The sequence below is a fragment of the Aspergillus karnatakaensis genome, assembly GCF_047715665.1.
Source record: "Aspergillus karnatakaensis strain CBS 102800 unplaced genomic scaffold BJY04scaffold_67, whole genome shotgun sequence".
In the NCBI taxonomy this organism is placed as follows: Eukaryota; Fungi; Ascomycota; class Eurotiomycetes; order Eurotiales; family Aspergillaceae; genus Aspergillus; species Aspergillus karnatakaensis.
In genome coordinates, this window is record NW_027395779.1 from 116,864 (window position 1) to 133,871 (window position 17,008).

Sequence of the window (17,008 nt, forward strand, 5' to 3'; positions counted from 1 at the left end):
TAGGTGGAAAGAGGGGGATTCTTATCCCCTGAGGAAAAAAGGCGATTCATAGGGTCGGAGGAGATATAGTTAATGGATGATACAGACAATTCTAGAAGGTGGTGATTTAGGCCCGCCACTGAGTACCTATCCTGTTATCCCGAAGAGATGAGGTTAACGGAAAAATTGTTACCTGATAAAGGACGAGACATGGCCTCTTTGCCCTGAATCTTTCACTGCAAGTAGATATCGGAAGTCAATGCTGGTCTATGCTGGCTGCATAAAGATATGCTGCGTGCTGACAGAGTGTTGTGCAGGGAATCATGTGACTGCGGCATGATGTCGTCACAAAGAGCGAAGAGCGGAGAGCGGAGAGATCTGGACGATTCCAAGGCGTTGAGTCCGTGGTTCCATCCCTCTCAAAACTCAAGGGGCAACCTTTCCACCTCTTCTGCATGGCTTCCTCTCAACCCTTCGTCAATTCCGCTCTCATTGACCTGTTATTCCGCGAATCACCACCATGGCAGAACCATCCTTGAGCTCCTCCCACCAGGAGTCCACCCAGCAGCGGGACGAGGCTATTCTCTCCCAGCACCTCGATCCCCAGTACACCGCTGCCCTCCACGAAGAAGCCATTCTCACTGACTCCCAGAATGACGAATCGAGTGCAGCCGACACCCCGGAGCCTCAGTCCTCCCTCCTCCTACAGGGCGGCGACATGCATCGCGACCTGTACCGCCTCGACGCAAAGACAAAACAAGCTCGGCTGGACAAACGGGCGGCTACGTTCTCGCAAATTCCGCGACGCCAATCGGACCTCGCTGATAACGCAGTCCCTACCCTCGAGCCCGGAAGTTTTCGCCGGCACTTTATCCGTCACCAGCAAGGCCAGGATCATCCTGTGCTCCATCGGTCATTCCTCGAGTACCTCGATATGTACGGCAACTTTGCAGGCGAAGACTTGGAGGAGTCCGAGGACGAGACGGAAACTGGCGATGAGGCACAAGAGGAGGGGGAGCGCAGGCCGTTGCTGGGAACGAGGAGGCACAAGCGGACGCGGTCGTCCATGCCGGGTGATGCCTCTAACGTGAAGACATTCTTTACACTGCTGAAGGCGTTCATCGGTACTGGTATCATCTTCCTGCCAAAGGCGTTTCGAAATGGGGGGATACTGTTCTCGTCGGTTACTCTTGTGACAGTTGCTGCTATCTCGACGTTGTGCTTCCACCTGCTGTTACAGTGCCGGCGGCATTATGGCGGTGGCTATGGCGATCTTGGCGAACGCATCTCCGGATCTAAGCTGCGAGCTTTGATTTTAGCGTCCGTTGCTATTTCTCAGATCGGCTTCGTCTGTGCGTGTATCATCTTCACTGCCGAGAACCTGCGTGCGTTCTTCCTGGCCGTGCTACCTGACACGCTCAAGTATCTGTCTACCGTCCGCCTGATCATACTCCAATTAGCTGTTCTCATTCCCCTGGCCATGATTCGGAATATCTCCAAGCTTGGCCCCATTGCACTGATCGCCGACGCTTTCATCCTGTTTGGCCTTGGTTACATCTACATCTATGACATTTTCAGCTTGGCGTCGAGGGGCATGGCACCGGAGGTGGACCTGTTCAACTCGAGCTCGTTTACCCTGACTATCGGCTCGTGCATTTTCACCTTCGAAGGCATCGGATTGATTCTTCCTATCCAGTCCTCCATGAAGCGACCGCAGAGTTTCGACGGCTTGCTGTACACAGTCATGATTATCATCACCATCCTGTTTACCGGGGTCGGGGCCCTCTCGTATGCCACTTTCGGCGCTGACACGAAAACCGAAATCATCAGCAACCTCCCACAAAACAGCCGCTTAGTCAATACCGTTCAGATCCTATACTCGCTGGCGATACTAGTTGGAACCCCGATCCAGCTATTCCCTCCGGTTCGAATCGTGGAAGGTAAGCTCTTTGGCCCGGCGTCTGGCAAACGCGATCCCGGGATCAAATGGAAGAAGAACGTGTTTCGAACAGGAGTCGTCCTCGCTTGCGGTGTCATCGCCGCTCTCGGCGCCGGCGACCTGGATAAGTTTGTGTCCCTGATAGGCTCTTTCGCTTGCGTTCCATTGGTCTATATTTACCCGGCGTACCTGCATTGGAAAGGAGTCGCCGAATCCCCATGGACGAAACGTGGCGACATCGCCATGATGGTGTTGGGATTCGGCTTCATGATCTACACATCTGCAGCAACGATCTCTGTCTGGGTTGCAGATTCATGATCTTGGTGGTAGGATACACAGTCGGAGGATAAATGCGTCACGTTATGCTGTTTGGTTATGGTTATGATAGACGAATCAAAAATATGACTCGCCCATGAATTGTCCTGGTAGCAACTCATGAAACATGAAACAATTCTGATCCAGCCTGCATCATGCTTCCTCCTGTAAGACGCATAGGCATACCCATGCTCTCAGCACCGAGGCTCGAGCAGCCATACTCTGCACTCCACCCTACACCATCTCACCCACCGGCTATTTATGTCTGCAGCGCCCAGGTTACACCATCGCACGCCCAACAGCCGGCCTGACTCACGCACGCTCAGCCCTAGCCCAACCTGAGACTCGTCATCGCGCATCGCGCATCGCTCACCCCGAGCCCGAGTCCAGTCTAGTCCCCACTCCACGCACCGACGCATCCAGCCAGATCTTAATACCTAAAAGTAATCGCAGCGCAGCCCCAGAGGTTAGACAAACAACCCAGAAGTCCACGACTCAGAGCAGAGTTTAATATGACCAGATCTTAAACCCAGCCACTTACCGGCCTCGGCCGTCAGCGCACGAACTATTAATATCGGGGGGAGGTGCTGATTCGTGCGCTGTGATGGGGACGGATACGGTACGGTAAGCTTAAACTCGGGCCCGGGGGCTGGGGTGTCGATCCATCCCCTAACCTACCGCAGTTACCGAATCCCGTGGAGCTGAGTCGTGCCCTAGGCTTACCAGGTATCCTGTCCACTGACGAGGGGAGGGTCCGGTAAAGTCAGGTCTAGCTGGCTGCTGGCTGCTGGGGGCCTAGCGGGATGGATGATTTGAGTTGAGTTGAGTTGAGTTGTTGGTTGGGGCTTGTGCACGAGGGAGTCAGCCTCGTTCTTATTTTTGTCTTGGTCTTTGCTGATGTCTATGGTCATGTCTATGAGTGTCCATGATACTGTCGGAGTCGGAGTCGTAGTCGGAGAAGTTTTATAAGTACTCTGTACTATCGCTCGCTCCACTTCTTTTTTCTTGTCGGTCTTGGTCTACATACCCCAGTGCTTAGCTATCTCTTCATCTCTCGTTCTTCCCAGTCTCTCGCTAAGTTAGTTAGGTAGTCACCTACCTAACAACCCTAAAAAAGCAATATGAAGCCCACATCGCCAACCACACTCCTTCTCGGCCTCTCTCTCGTCCTCACGGCCTTTCCGCTCGTTTTCGCTGCTGGGTCTTCATCTTCATCAACAACTACTTCTACATCCACAGACACCACCACTACCTCCTCCTCAACACCATCAAGCACTCCAACCCAGCAAACAACATGCTACAACCTCAACGGCTCCATCGCACCCAACCACGTTCCCTGCGGCACGGGCGCCGTCGTCAACTGCTGCCACGAAAGCGACATCTGCATGAGCAATGGGCTGTGCTTCCAGCAGGGCGAGAGGGGGATGGTGCTGGGACGGGGGAGTTGCAGTGATTCGGCGTGGGGGAAGAGGTGTTTTGCGCCTTGTCGTATGTCTCCATCCATCTCTTTCTCTCTTTGTTCTCTTCTTCATTTTGAAGGTGTGATGGTTGAGGAACGTGGATATGGCTTAGCTGACTGTGTTTGTTTGGGTTATTAGCGGACTATAATCGCGACGGGGATATAGCAATCGTTAACATGGGGTTTGATACCGGGGAGTCGGAATACTGCTGTGGTGGTGTGGTTCCCTCTAAGCAGGAGGAGGGGGGGTTGATGTGTGAATATGGCGGCCCGTTTACGGTTGATTCTGGGACGGCGGTTGTCGGGTTTGCTGGGTTAGCGGAGGACGAGTCTGATTCGGATGACGATTCGGATTCTGATGATGAACAAGACGATGACTCAGTTTCAGACTCAGACAGCGACTCCGACTCCGACTCCTCTGAGGATGACGATGAAGAAGACGAAGACGACAACGAAGTCTCCCCCGCCCTCGCCATCGCCCTCGGCGTCGGCATCCCGCTCGGGCTCGCAAGCATGGGGTTGATCCTCTGGGCCGTCTGGGAACGACGACGGCGGCAACTGCAACGGGAGGAGGAAGAGCGGGGAGATACAATGATGACGCCGCTGAACTTGTCAGAGCGGAATTTGAGTCTGCATCATCGGTATGGGCCGATTTCGTCGCCGGCCCCGACGTACAGTGCAAGGGGGACGCCGAATGCGTCGGGGATATTGTATTCGGTGCAGGGGCAGAGTGGGAATTTAAATGCAAGTGCTGGTGCAGGGGGGCCGGGGACGCCGTTGGAGAGGACGATGAGTGCGAGTATGAGTCCTGCTGCGACGGGGGCGGAGGCGGGTGTTGGTGCGGCGCAGAGTCCGCCCAGGGTTACAGAGAGGCATCCTTTGCATGGTGTTGGGGTGACTTTTCAGGATATTGAAAGGCGAGGGACGCGATGATTGGGCTTATTGTTGGGTTTAGACTCCGGCTGGCTCGATCTTTGGCATAATAGATTGGCGTTATGGTTGATGTGATATGATGTATGATGGGATGATATCCGGGTTTGTCGTTGGATTTGGTGCACGGCGTTGGTTCGAGGGTTTACTTTATAGATGGCACCTAATTTGCTTCACGTATAGACATGATAGACCAACTGTGACCGAACATTGTATGAATTCCACTTTTTATAATTTTAAGGGCATTAGATTGGCATCGGGCTTGAGGTCATGGGATTTCTGGATGACAATGGCTCATATGAGCTAGCACCGCCAACAAGCTCATCTTCCCTGAAAATATGTATAGAGACGTCAAGCTTGCTTATCAGCATACGGCGCCAATTTACTTTTCCTCCTAAGTCTGGGTCCATAAATCAAGAAAAGAACCGGAATGGGAATCATGATGACGGCAATGCACCCCAAAAGTGTTCCCGCCCACTGGATTCCCAGGTTGTTGAACATCTGCCGGGTGAAGAGCGGGAAGCACGCTCCGACCATAGAGCGCATCATTGTGTTTGCTGCGAAAGCGGAGGCGGCACTGTCATTGATTGTTAGTCCGGCGAAGAAGGATGGGAGTAATAAAGATGGTGGTAGCGATGGTGAACGTACAAATTGAGATAAGAGTCAAGGATGTAGTTGAATCCTTGCATAAAGATAGACGTGAGGCCGAAGCCGACGAGAACGCCGGATGCTGTTGGCGCCATCCAGTGAATTGAGGGGCTGAAGCCAGTCCAGCCAAACCTGATACAGTATTAGCATACTCCGCTGCTAATTGAGGAAGGTTAAGTACCAGAACAGCCCTGCGGCGAAAGCGATTCCACCAGCAATGCACGGTGGTAGACGCCATTCGGGAATCGGGACTCCGTTGTTCGCCTCGAGCTTTCTAGTATAGGACTTATAGAATGAGAGCACAAAGGCAGCGCCTGCGATTTCGCCGATGATCAGCCCGATAAATGGCAACCCACTGACTCCGAGGGACATCCCGTGGACTCCTTGGAAGACAAGAGGAAAGGCTTGCAGCATTGCATAGCACAACCCATAAAGAAAGGACATGTACAATGTCATGAGGAACGCAATTGGCTCGGTGAACAAGATCCGGAACGGGCGGGCAAAGTTCTTGGTGATCAATTCGCGGACTTCGATCTCTAGCTCTTCCTGACGGGCATGGATGCCCCAGTTCCTGGTCTGGCGTCGGATAATTGCCGCCTTCTGCACCAAGATAATAGGCGCATAGGTCTCCTGTGCAAAGACCACCAGTAGGCCAAGAGCAAAGAAGCCCACTATCGCAGGCATATACAATGTCCACCTCCAACCGAGATAGCTTTCTGCTGTATATCCACCGATGAATGGTGCCGTGTACGGACCCAAGAACACGGACATTGTATACACCGCAATAGCAATACCACGATGATTGCTTTGAAAAATATCCGACAGACTGGCAGGAACTAAGGCAATGAGGCTCGCGCCGAACATCCCGGAGAAGAATCGTGTGATCATGATGGTCTGAGTATCTTTGGCTGTCGCGGTTGCGATGATGAAGATATCAAAACCAAGCATTCCAATGAGCAACGGCCACCGGCGACCCATCAGCTCCGACATGGGAGCCCAGATTGTCGGACCCGCAGAGAAGCCAAGCACATACAACGTCGTCCCGAGAGCTGCAACCTCCTTCCCAAAGCCAAATTCACTCATAGTCCCGGGGGTGGCGGTAGCAAAAACGGAGCTGCCATATGCGACGACAAGAGCGGCAAAGGTGAGTATACATCCCAGTATTACCCTGCTACAGTCAGTAGTGTACATGACCAAGAGTTTGCGACATACCGCCGCTTCATTGGCCAATTCTGAGGATGCATCGGGTCGTCCAATCCCTCAAAATCAACTATATACGCCTCAACATTGGGCAGTTCCGGGGGATACGGCTTCCCCGCGCCAAGAGGCAGCCACTGCTCTCGGGGGATACGACTCCGAGTCGATCCGACCGTCTCATGTTGCTGAAGCCGATAGGTGTTGATCCGGTCTAGCTCGAGATCTTCATCTCTCTCGGGAATCGGGAGGTGGCCCGACTCGGCATCGAAGCCAGAGCTGTCATCCCCGGTCTTCTCGGTCGGATGCATATTTGGTATTTCCGCTTCAAAGCTCTCAAGTCATCGTGGTGGCTAGGCCACCTAAATAAATACGGCATGCCCAACTGAAGCGGGTCTAAAATTTCCCTCGACTGCGTTGGGGTGGGTCTGTGGTCAGGATAACGCCATCACTTGTGCCAGAACCAACAAAAAGTGCACGATCTCTCCCTTATCAGCGGGGGTTTTCCGCAGCCAAGGCTAGACGAAATGCTTCTATTGTCTAATTCCGCGGTTAACCTGCTGACCTCTGCTAAATGCTGGTTGTAAGTGCCCTGCACCAAGCCAACAGCATCCCGAGTCTGCTGCGGGCCCCGACGCTCGGGTGTTCGGCACCTTAACCAGACCCATCGGCATGGTGGTGCGTAAGCCGGTGGTCCATCAACCCGGTCGGAGAGTTGTTTATAAAGCATCACTCGCACGTTTGGAACTCTCAAATTTGTGACACTCCCTGCCGAGGTGCAAGCATACCGACAATAGCTGCCGTGCCGGTACGGTTGGCCAATATTTGGCGAGTAATAAAAGCGAACCGATGCCGGATACATCTGAGAGCATAACGACATACTGACTGTGAAATGCACCTCGTCATTGTGCGATATTCGGTCCCTGCGTCACTCGATAGTAAAAGTGGCGGCAATCCTTGATTCGACCTTGGTTCAGTCGAGCGGCCCGGAAAATCTCGAAGCATGATCGCTGTAACTATGTCCTGCGAGTTGAGATATCGTTCAGATAAAGCATGGGTCTCTTCATCACACGCAACCCATTTCTTTATTCACGCCACGAACGGGGTTCATCGAGTACAATCCGCGATTGAATATAGGGCTTTATGGTGCGGCGAACATCGCGCCTGGTGGGTGTTTAGCGACCTCCGGCCTTCGAGTACCCCTTACCTCTAGTCCTCTCGAGGACAATCGTCGTGGTCTCCACGAGCATCCAGGTTCGCTTCACCCGGCTGACATCAGGTTCCCAACCATGTGAGTATTTTATCGTATACCGAAGGTTTGTGCTGCTCCCACGGCTGTTATGATAGATGCTCGGAGTCAAGCCGTTGCACCCACCTGCTCGCCCCAGATTCACGATTCCCGGCCGTTCCTCGGTTTCTCATTTCCGATCGAGGGATTGTTCCCGTTCGTGGTATTGGGGGGTTTCTTGACTAGACAAAACAATGTTTTTGTTGGACCAGCTCAGCGCTCCATATATGTAGGGCTTTAGTGTGAGATTTGCGACGCAGATTGAGGGGGACGAGGTCGTGCTCAACGCAAGATGTGTGCCACACGACAATGACCACATAGATCGCCCATTGCTGTTATCCTCGTACCCTGTCTCCGTCGGTGGCCGGTGGTTTCGATGTAGGACAATACTATGGGCTCATCGCCGTCAGGTCTCTGCTCCGCGTAACAATGAGTTTGTTGCTGTGTTGTGATTGACTCCAAATCGCGTCTTGCGTTTGTCGGCGGGGCACTTACCTGTTGTTACCAACCACGCTGAGACAGTAAGATAGGGGATTATCTCGAAATATCGAGAGAACGGTGTTTCAGGCATTGTGAAGTATCTTGATGAGAGTTCTGGCGAAGAGGAGGAGCGGGAAGCAGTTTCCGAGCTGGCAGTCGCCGATGGTGACATTTCTTTGCTTATCGTAAAATGCGGGGTGGATAAAGGTTGCCCCTCCTCCAGCTCCCCTCCGCACTTTCTCCTTCTCTTCCTCTTCACACATCCTGCATTTCTTCCTGCTGTCGACAATATGATCGTTGGACTCGCGCATATCAACGTCCTCGTTCCGCCTGACGCGCTGGATCAAGCCGAGGAATTCTACGCTGGCACACTCGGCCTCACTCCGGCGCCAGTACCACACCTGCAGAAGGGGACAATCTTATGGTAAGCAACGCGACAGTCGCTTTGACAACTTCTCTTCTGACGAAAACAGGTTCGACATCGGAACCTCCGGTCAGCAAGTCCACGTCGCGCCCGGTATCAACGAAACGAAAACCTCCAAGCGCCATCCGTGCTTCAAGCTCGAATCACAAGAGAAGCTCCTCGAGCTGCAGCAGCGGATATGGGATCACCATGTACGAGGTGGAGAGGCAGCTCCTTTGAATGCAGATCAACCAGGGGAACAGAACTCAGGTGTTTTATACCGATTCCGGTAAGCAACAGGTCGGATTGCTGATAAGTCGTTTCCAGGTGCACAAGGTGTTGAGTACCCCAGCCGGTTCTTCGCTAGGGATTTTGCAGGCAATCGGCTGGAGTTTAGTCTATGAACGCTGCGAAAGATGTGTAGAAAGAAATCAAGGGGATATGGCATTTGGACAGTTCCCAGCGAGGAACAATAGGTACAAGGCGGGGCGAGCCGACAACCACAGCTTTGGGGTCTTGTAATAACTGTATATAAGAGCTACATGCCAAGTTCTTGAATCTGTCACACTTGTCAATGATGTGTTGTTGAGGGGTAGGTAGTTAGGCAAGGCTGACCTCCTCAGCCTCGTCTTGGCGTTGCTTTGCTTCTTTTACGGCGATTTGGCGCGGTTCATCTCTCCATCTCTTCATTTCCCCAGATTCCTCCTTCCCTGGGTCATTTCATAGCCAACCATCACGGAAAGGAACGAAGATTCACCAAATCTATGACTCCATGAACCATCAAGTACGATGGCTTCGTCAAAGCTATCTCACGGCGACTACACCGTGGCCTGGATAAGCGCCCTCCCCCATGAGATGGCAGCTGGCAGGGCCATGTTTGATCAGACGCACGAGGAACTTCCGTCGCGCCAGGCCGATACCAACTCGTACCTGCTCGGCACAATTAGCGGACACAACGTGGTAATGGTCTGCCTGCCTGCTGGGGGCATCGGCACGAACTCTGCTGCCGCCGTTGTAACCCATCTGCGATCGACCTTTCCAAATGTGCTATACGGACTAATGGTTGGAATCGGCGGTGGTGTACCTAGCAGAAAGTTCGATATTCGTCTAGGAGACGTCGTCGTGAGCAAGCCAGTGGACAACTATCCCGGCGTTGTGCAATACGATTTTGGGAAAACCATGTCGGGTGGTCATTTTGTTCAAACTGGAACTCTGAATCGGCCTCCTGACCTTTTACTGGGATCTGTTTCGAGCCTCGAAGCGCAGTACCCAACCATGGCCGATCCACTCACGTCTATAATCAAAAAGCGGCTGGACCCACGAATGAAAAGTTTTGCATGTCCCGGTGGGAAAAGAGATCAGCTGTTTGAAGCATCCTACGCTCATCCAGAATTCGAAGATGACTGTAGCGAGTGCGATATTGATCGCCTGGTGAAGCGTCACTCACGCGCAACTGAGGAACCGCATATCTGGTACGGACTCATTGCATCTGGCAACCAGGTAATGAAGGACGGACCTACTCGCGATTCCCTCAGTCAGAACTCGCCCATTCTGTGCTTTGAGATGGAAGCTGCAGGAATCATGAACCATCTCCCTTGTCTGGTAGTACGCGGCATTTATGACTACTCTGACTCGCACAAGATGAAGAAATGGCAAGGCTATGCCGCGATGACGGCGGCTGCATATGCGAAGCTGCTCCTCTCAGTCGCCCCAAAAGCTTTAATTCCAACACAGACACGAGACGGTAAGTCAACCTACGCTACCTGGCTCTCGGCGGCTCCTAACCTTCCAAGGTGGCTCAACTGCAAGCCCTGAAGAGATTGAATGTCGCCAGCATCTCTTTATTACAGACCCAGAGGAAGACCTGTGTCGGATAAAGCGCATAAAAGGGGGATACGCTGCTGGGACTTGTACTTGGATCTTGGAGACAGAACAGTTGAACCGATGGTTGGGCTACGCTAGTGATGCTGAAAAGCCGAAGCTACTCTGGCTGTACGGAAACCCGGGGGTGGGGAAATCTACCATGGCGATTGCAATTGTGGAGATGTTGCAGCAGCACGCGTTGTTCAAGAATACCGAAAATACGCTCATTTACTTTTTCTGCGACTCCAGTTCCGACAAGCATCAATCCGCTACTTCGATTCTCCGCGGTATAATATATCAGCTCATCAAAAAGCATCCTCACTTGATAATCATCCTCTTGGACAGATATCGTGACCAAAAGCAGCATATGTTTGAGTCATTCGACTCTCTGTGGTCCATTCTTCTGGCGTTAGGAGGCCATCTGGGCGAGATATACTGCATCCTCGATGCCTTGGACGAGTGTACGCGGGAGTCCCAGGAGTGCTTGTTGAGCCAACTCTCTGAGACATTTCGTCAACCAAGTAGAGATCACAATGACCTCCGAATCAACTTTTTGATTACAAGCAGGCCTTACGAAGAAATTGGTCGACATTTATGTCAGTTCTATCGTCACGATCTGGCTGTCTTTCCTAGGCTGAGAGAGGATGTTGACATTGTGATCAACCAGGAAGTTGACAAATTGAGCAGGAGGAACAATTACCCAATATCAGTGAAAGAGTCTATTATTGCGATACTCAGAGACAAAGCAGACGGAACTCCTCTATGGGTAGGCATTGCATGCCGTGAATTACTTCATGTTGCCTCGAAGGACGCCGTCGCGACCCTCCAGATGTTACCGCGAAGTCTTGACTCCCTTTATAAGGACTTGTTAAACTCTGTCAAAGAGTATAGCCAGAGCGATTACGACCTTGTTATTCGTATCCTTGGATTTGTGGCCATCGCTATGCGCCCGCTTACGATACTCGAATTAGCGGATGTCTGCGAGTTATATCTGGAGGATAACAACGACGTACGATGCGCTTTTACCCTTGATAGTGTCAATATGTGCCGCCTATTAGTCGTCGTGCAAGATGACATCGTTTCTCTCCTCCACAAATCTCTGAAAGATTTCTTGCTTCGGAGCAGTAGCCGAGTGGTTGAGGAACAGGAAACACATGCCCGCTTTGCGTACAGATGCCTTGACCGCGTTATAGATGCTTTCGGATCGCTCGACATTTACCGCTACACCAACATCACCGATCCATTTCTTTTCTATTCGGCCCAGTATTGGCCAGATCATGCCTCTCTGTCCGAATCCGAATTCCAGGTCTTGGACCGTCATACGATTATGTTCGAGCCAGAGTCCCAGTTCAAAAGGTGGAATGTCTTTTGTGAATACCATAACATTCGTGTGATACGGAATTGGTGGCTGTCTGCGCTTGAGCTAGCAGCCGAGACGGAAATCCTACCACTTGCTACCTACGCCCTAGAGAAACTGGACGATCCCAGGGCTCTGCGTAATGCCCTATTGGCAGCCGCGCGGCATGGAAAAACGCGGGTTTTTTCTTTTCTGCTCAAACAAATAGAACCAAATGCTAGTGTGGTGATCGATGTAATAGAGGCCATGCTACAGGCTATACACGTCAAAAGAGAAATTATTCAAGCGGCTTTTGACCACTCCAAGGACAAGGTTTCCACTCCGACCTGGATTCTTGAACGCGCGGCTCTGAGGCGAGACACGGAGCTGTTCAAATGGCTTGTCCAGCAACAAGCGGATACATTCTCATTCAGTGACAGACTTGTTTCCCACATAGTTCAAAACACGCACAGCGGCCTCGAGCATATGTCATCCATCCTGGACTACCACGGCGAAGAGGTCCGAGCCTCAGAGAACACGCTGCGAATATTCGCCGAATACGGCGATGCAAAGCTTATGACCATTTTTCTGGATCATGTACAGGGCGACTCGTTGGTTACCGAAGATATTCTTCAATCCGTCCTCAAGAACGCAAATCACGGCTTCGACATATTGCAAATGCTGTGGGCTCGATTGGGCGACCGCATGCCCATAACGATGAATTTGAATGCTTTTAACCGATTTGCACTCTCAGGTGATAGTTTCGACCACCGGCCATTGGATTTTCTGATCGACCGCCTCGGAGGCAATATTCCAACAATGCGCAAATTATGGAAACAGGGCACTGACTACTGTGTCAGCGTATTGATGTTCCTACTGCGAAAGTGCAAAAACATTCTGGTTTCGTCGGAGATGATCAAGGTAGCAGCTAGAGCTAAGGATGAAACCCTGCTGTTGCTGCTGCTAGCGAAATCAGGGAGTCCTCAACTTCTAGATGAGGAGTTCATTGAATTTGCGGTCTTGGAAAGCACGGTTACTATAATAGCTCATATCCTGGACCACCTTCCTGGGAAGCAAGTGATTACTGGGAAGCAAGTGATTACTAGGAAGGTTTTGATCGCTGCTGCGATAAACGAGACAGAAGGTGCTCAGATTATGACGCTATTACTCGAATTTCTCGGCGACGACTCACCAGCCACAAAATATGTTGTTACAGCCGCTGCTAGAAATCTGAATTGTGGGTTAGAGATAATACGGTCTCTTTGCCCGCGAGCCGCCAAATCTGATGAGAGCATGTCAGGGTTGATTCACGACAGTCAATGGCTGGAGGTATACGCTTCAACGATTACGAGTGGGGGACAGGTGGAAGATGTCTTACGCTTAGGAGACTCAATCCCAGTGACACCAGGTTTACTGATGGCGGCAGCGGAAAATAGGAAATATGGGCTTGATCATATGCGATCCCTTCTCGACAGAGTCCAGGATAGCATCTCTTTCTCTACAGAGGTTTTTCGAGCTGCCACCCTTAATGGAGTCTCCGGGAAGGAAGTCCTGCGGCTGCTCATTGCTAAAATGAGAGACCTGCAAATTACAGACAGTCTGCTCCGAACAGCCATATTCTATGCTGCGACTGATGAGCGTACCATACCAGAGCTTTTGGACAGCGAAGAGCACATGATTATGCGTAGCGACCTTATTTCACAGATCGCGTTGAAACACAACCAGAGATCACTACACTTGCTGCTACATCGGTTCGATTCTGACTCGGCATTTACGGAGGAAGATTTGATAGAGGTTGCCCGGAGCCCTCAGTCAATCTTTTCTGATCGAGTCTGTCAGCTTACGTCCTCCGTGGAAGCTTTGGAAATACTGTCGCGCAGATACGACCCCGAGGTAACCGCAGTGGTTATGCTAGGCCGCCGCACCAGACAGCTTCCTATTACGGACGAGTTCATAATCCACCGCGCAAGAACTTGCGAAGCAAGAGATATTGTTGCTCTCCTTCAGCGGATTGAGCGAGGCATGCAGCACGACCTTTATCTCTTCCAGCAGATCAGCATATCTGCCGTTGGTAACCATCTTTATGGATGCGAAATCTTACATACCCTTATTGCTCAGGAACCGGGATTTAGAGTCTCTATCACAGCAGATTTTGTTCGTTCCTTGAAACGATATGCGAAGGACACGCTGAAAATACTCGTACATGAAAAGCGATCTCCAGTCACAAAGGAGGCTTTCTTCGCGGCGGCAGAGGCAGATTATGGAATCCTCAAGCTACTCCTAGGTTGTGCGGACGAGAGCATAGTTACCAGCAACGCAGTTCATGCTGCTGTGGGCTTCCCAGAGGAGGGGCACCTAGTAAAGCTCCTCCTTCACACAGTAGCACACCGACACGATGCGTTCCTGATGAAAAGACTTATTCGTGAGCTAGATGGAAAAAGGTTTATCGATGATGAGTTGATTCAACAAGCGTGTGTCAACTGGTCTCATTCGGAGGCGCTATTAGATACTTTGTTTGATATGGCTGGCGCTGGCTTGGAGGTCACTGAGGGTATCGTCATGGCCGCGGCTCAAAATGTCAACAGTGACAAGCTTCTCAGAATTCTTTACAAACGATTTGGTCCCGATATTCCTGTGACGGAGGCGATTCTGGAGGCGGCTGTGCGCGGCACGTATAAGGGTCTGGCATTACTCCTCAGTCATGCCCAGGACATCCCCATAACAGATTCCATCATAAAGGCGGCTGCTAAGCGATCCCTATATGATCCACAAATTGTTAGGATTATCTTAAATCAAGCTCACAATCACCGGGGGGGCTATATCCCTTCTACAGAGGATATCGTTATGGCAGCGTGCTATGACCAGGGCTCTTGGCGCTTCCACGATCGCATAGATTCTTTGATCATCTACCACAGAGATATGGTTTCAGCCTCCTTGACTGAGAGAGTGTTGGCAACAATAGCTGCTTCATCTCGAATGAAAGCTCTGTGGTGCCTTCGAGCCGAGTTTGGGATTGATATTACAGAGTCGATGCGGCTTATTTCCGAGTTGAACAGTGCCGTCGAAGACAGACATCTCTGGGCTGTTCAGCACCTCCTCGGTCAGAACGTACCGCCAGACACACGCGACTTTCGCCAGCAAACACCGCTCCATAAAGCTGCGAGTGAGGGGCGCAAGTCAATTGTCCAAGCATTGTTGGACACTGACTCCGTGGAGGTCGATGCCGTTGACTGTGACGGAGAGACTCCACTTTTTGAAGCAGTCAAAACCGGGGTTGCGGCCGTCGTCAGGTTGCTCTTGAAAGCCGGGGCGAACCCTAACCATGTCAACAAGCGGGGACAAACCCCGTACTCGCTTGCCCTTGAGGAGCGCTATCTACGAATTATGAGGCACTTGAAGGAATTCGGTGCCACGCAAGAATCTATACACGATAAGATGGCACGATTCGAGCAATAGTTCTAGCGATAGACTGAGATACAACGCGCGCCGGGGTAACAACACTTAGAGGGCACTCAGGGCGTCATACTGCTCCTGCGTCACTGCTAGTACTGATAGGTGGCGCATGAATCTCAAATCATGCTCGTTGTTCCTCACCCAGTTGCCAGAGGTCACATCGGTCGATTCCCAGGACTCGACCCCGGGGTTACCACCAACGCGGTCACAGAGCAGGTATGCTTTGCCTTTTTCCACATTATCCCAGAATGGATACGCACCCTCGAAGCTAGCGCTGTCCTCAATAGTGCCGTCAAGCGGCGTCCATTCACCGAAGAGTCCACCTGTGCTGATGTCCTGGATAGGAGTTGTGGAAGCACCATCAACATAGAAGCGAACGAGCGTGCTCTCATCCACTTGGATAAAGCTCAGGTCAATGGCAGTCTCAGGAGCAAGAGAGATATACGTCTGCGGCTCGGTGAACGTCTTGAAGTCGCTGGTGTAGGCATAACGCAAGCTATTAATCAGGGTTGGTTCGCCGGTGTGCTTAGGGTCGTCCTCGGAGTACTGCTTCTATCAGTTCTTTTCCCCTTGGAAAGATCAGAGATTGACATACCAACTGCGTCGCCCAATGGACGAAATACTGCCCCTGCTCCTCATCCCAAACAGCATCCGGCGCCCACGCCATACCAGCCCGCTCATCCTCAACAGTCACAAGTCTCTCCCCAGTCCAGTTGATCAAGTCCTCACTTTCCCAAACAAACAACGCCCTTGACCCATTGCGCGTTGCGGCATCCCAGTTTGTCTGTGCAAGAGTTAGCCTCAGCCCTGCCAACCAAGCCCACAACCTAAACCAATGAACAAAAGGGGAGAGGGAACAAACAGTATCAATATCCAAATCCGTGCCAATAATATAATACTTCCCCTCATCCTCACCACGACCTTCAATGATAGTCGTGTCACGAATCGCCTTCGTTCCGAGCGTCGGCGAGATAACTGCTTCTCCGCCGTTGATAGATTGGAATCCGAGAGGGTCTTCGTTGGAACTTAGCGAGAAATACACGCTTTCGTCTTCTGTTGTCCAGTACACAGCGAGGTAGCCGGCCTTGGCTGGGTCGGCCTTTTTGGACAGGTGCTTGTTGAGGGGGATGGTCGGGATTGCGAGGGTGAGAGGGAGGGCGAGAAGCCCTGCTACAAGAGTTGTGAACTTCATCTTGTTTCTCGCTTCTATTACAATGGATGTCGGTGTAACTGCTAGTATTTAGGTCACCTATGCTGAGGGCATTATCTATTTATACCTACCTTTCAGTCAAGAACCCAGCCGAGAACACCCCATCATACCACACACTCCGCATCATCACCACACCTACCTACCCCATAAACCTAGACACCTTTCAACTCTGATTGCTGGAAAGTCCCCAGAAAATGACGTTTTTCTCCGAGGCACATCTCGTTGCATTAACGACCAAGAAATGATCTGCATACCCGCCGGCAAATACCCCGATTTGGCGTTCGTCCGGGGGTGCTTTCGTCAGGGTTAGGGCAACCCCCGCATTTAGCGGGCGTGGCATGTCGATCGGTTCGGGTTAATTCATGCTTGCGGGGGAGTTTGGACCGAGGTGGAAACGATGGGATGGAGTAGCTGAGACTTGAGTGTGTTAGAGGAGGGAAGGGGAAATTAAAAGAGGGGAGGAGAGGGCGGTTAAATTATTCTAAACCTTGAGTGCTATATGGACTTGTTG

General features: G+C 51.6%; 6 protein-coding genes across 6 annotated transcripts; 4 read left to right on the plus strand and 2 right to left on the minus strand.

The window, feature by feature from the left end:
- The first annotated feature begins 270 nt into the window (after nucleotides 1-270).
- BJY04DRAFT_142542 (putative amino acid transporter) lies at nucleotides 271-2,357 on the plus strand. Its single transcript, XM_073708708.1, has one exon. It carries the CDS (start codon nucleotides 500-502, stop codon nucleotides 2,234-2,236), a length of 1,737 nt encoding a protein of 578 aa, XP_073566265.1. The 5' UTR covers nucleotides 271-499; the 3' UTR covers nucleotides 2,237-2,357.
- A 997-nt stretch (nucleotides 2,358-3,354) lies between these two features.
- BJY04DRAFT_223084 (uncharacterized protein) lies at nucleotides 3,355-4,625 on the plus strand (the record flags this gene model as incomplete). Its single annotated transcript, XM_073717592.1, has 2 exons — nucleotides 3,355-3,721; nucleotides 3,832-4,625. 2 exons carry the CDS (start codon nucleotides 3,355-3,357, stop codon nucleotides 4,623-4,625), a joined length of 1,161 nt encoding a protein of 386 aa, XP_073566266.1.
- Nucleotides 4,626-4,823: 198 nt separating this feature from the next.
- BJY04DRAFT_199986 (MFS transporter) lies at nucleotides 4,824-7,238 on the minus strand. Its single transcript, XM_073712855.1, has 4 exons — nucleotides 6,483-7,238; nucleotides 5,452-6,438; nucleotides 5,271-5,402; nucleotides 4,824-5,199 (listed from the first exon to the last, which is right to left on the minus strand). The coding sequence occupies exons 1-4, from the start codon at nucleotides 6,773-6,775 to the stop codon at nucleotides 4,974-4,976; spliced, it is 1,638 nt and encodes a 545-aa protein (XP_073566267.1). The 5' UTR covers nucleotides 6,776-7,238; the 3' UTR covers nucleotides 4,824-4,973.
- A 1,284-nt stretch (nucleotides 7,239-8,522) lies between these two features.
- BJY04DRAFT_223086 (putative glyoxalase family protein) lies at nucleotides 8,523-8,928 on the plus strand (the record flags this gene model as incomplete). Its single annotated transcript, XM_073717593.1, has 2 exons — nucleotides 8,523-8,656; nucleotides 8,706-8,928. The coding sequence occupies 2 exons, from the start codon at nucleotides 8,523-8,525 to the stop codon at nucleotides 8,926-8,928; spliced, it is 357 nt and encodes a 118-aa protein (XP_073566268.1).
- Nucleotides 8,929-9,232: 304 nt separating this feature from the next.
- On the plus strand, nucleotides 9,233-15,552 carry BJY04DRAFT_142592 (uncharacterized protein). The gene is made up of 2 exons (XM_073708710.1): nucleotides 9,233-10,379; nucleotides 10,429-15,552. Exons 1-2 carry the CDS (start codon nucleotides 9,425-9,427, stop codon nucleotides 15,288-15,290), a joined length of 5,817 nt encoding a protein of 1,938 aa, XP_073566269.1. The 5' UTR covers nucleotides 9,233-9,424; the 3' UTR covers nucleotides 15,291-15,552.
- Nucleotides 15,313-16,569, minus strand: BJY04DRAFT_142578 (glycoside hydrolase family 43 protein). The gene is made up of 3 exons (XM_073708709.1): nucleotides 16,150-16,569; nucleotides 15,883-16,071; nucleotides 15,313-15,833 (listed from the first exon to the last, which is right to left on the minus strand). Exons 1-3 carry the CDS (start codon nucleotides 16,477-16,479, stop codon nucleotides 15,336-15,338), a joined length of 1,017 nt encoding a protein of 338 aa, XP_073566270.1. The 5' UTR covers nucleotides 16,480-16,569; the 3' UTR covers nucleotides 15,313-15,335.
- Between the last annotated feature and the right edge of the window lie 439 nt (nucleotides 16,570-17,008).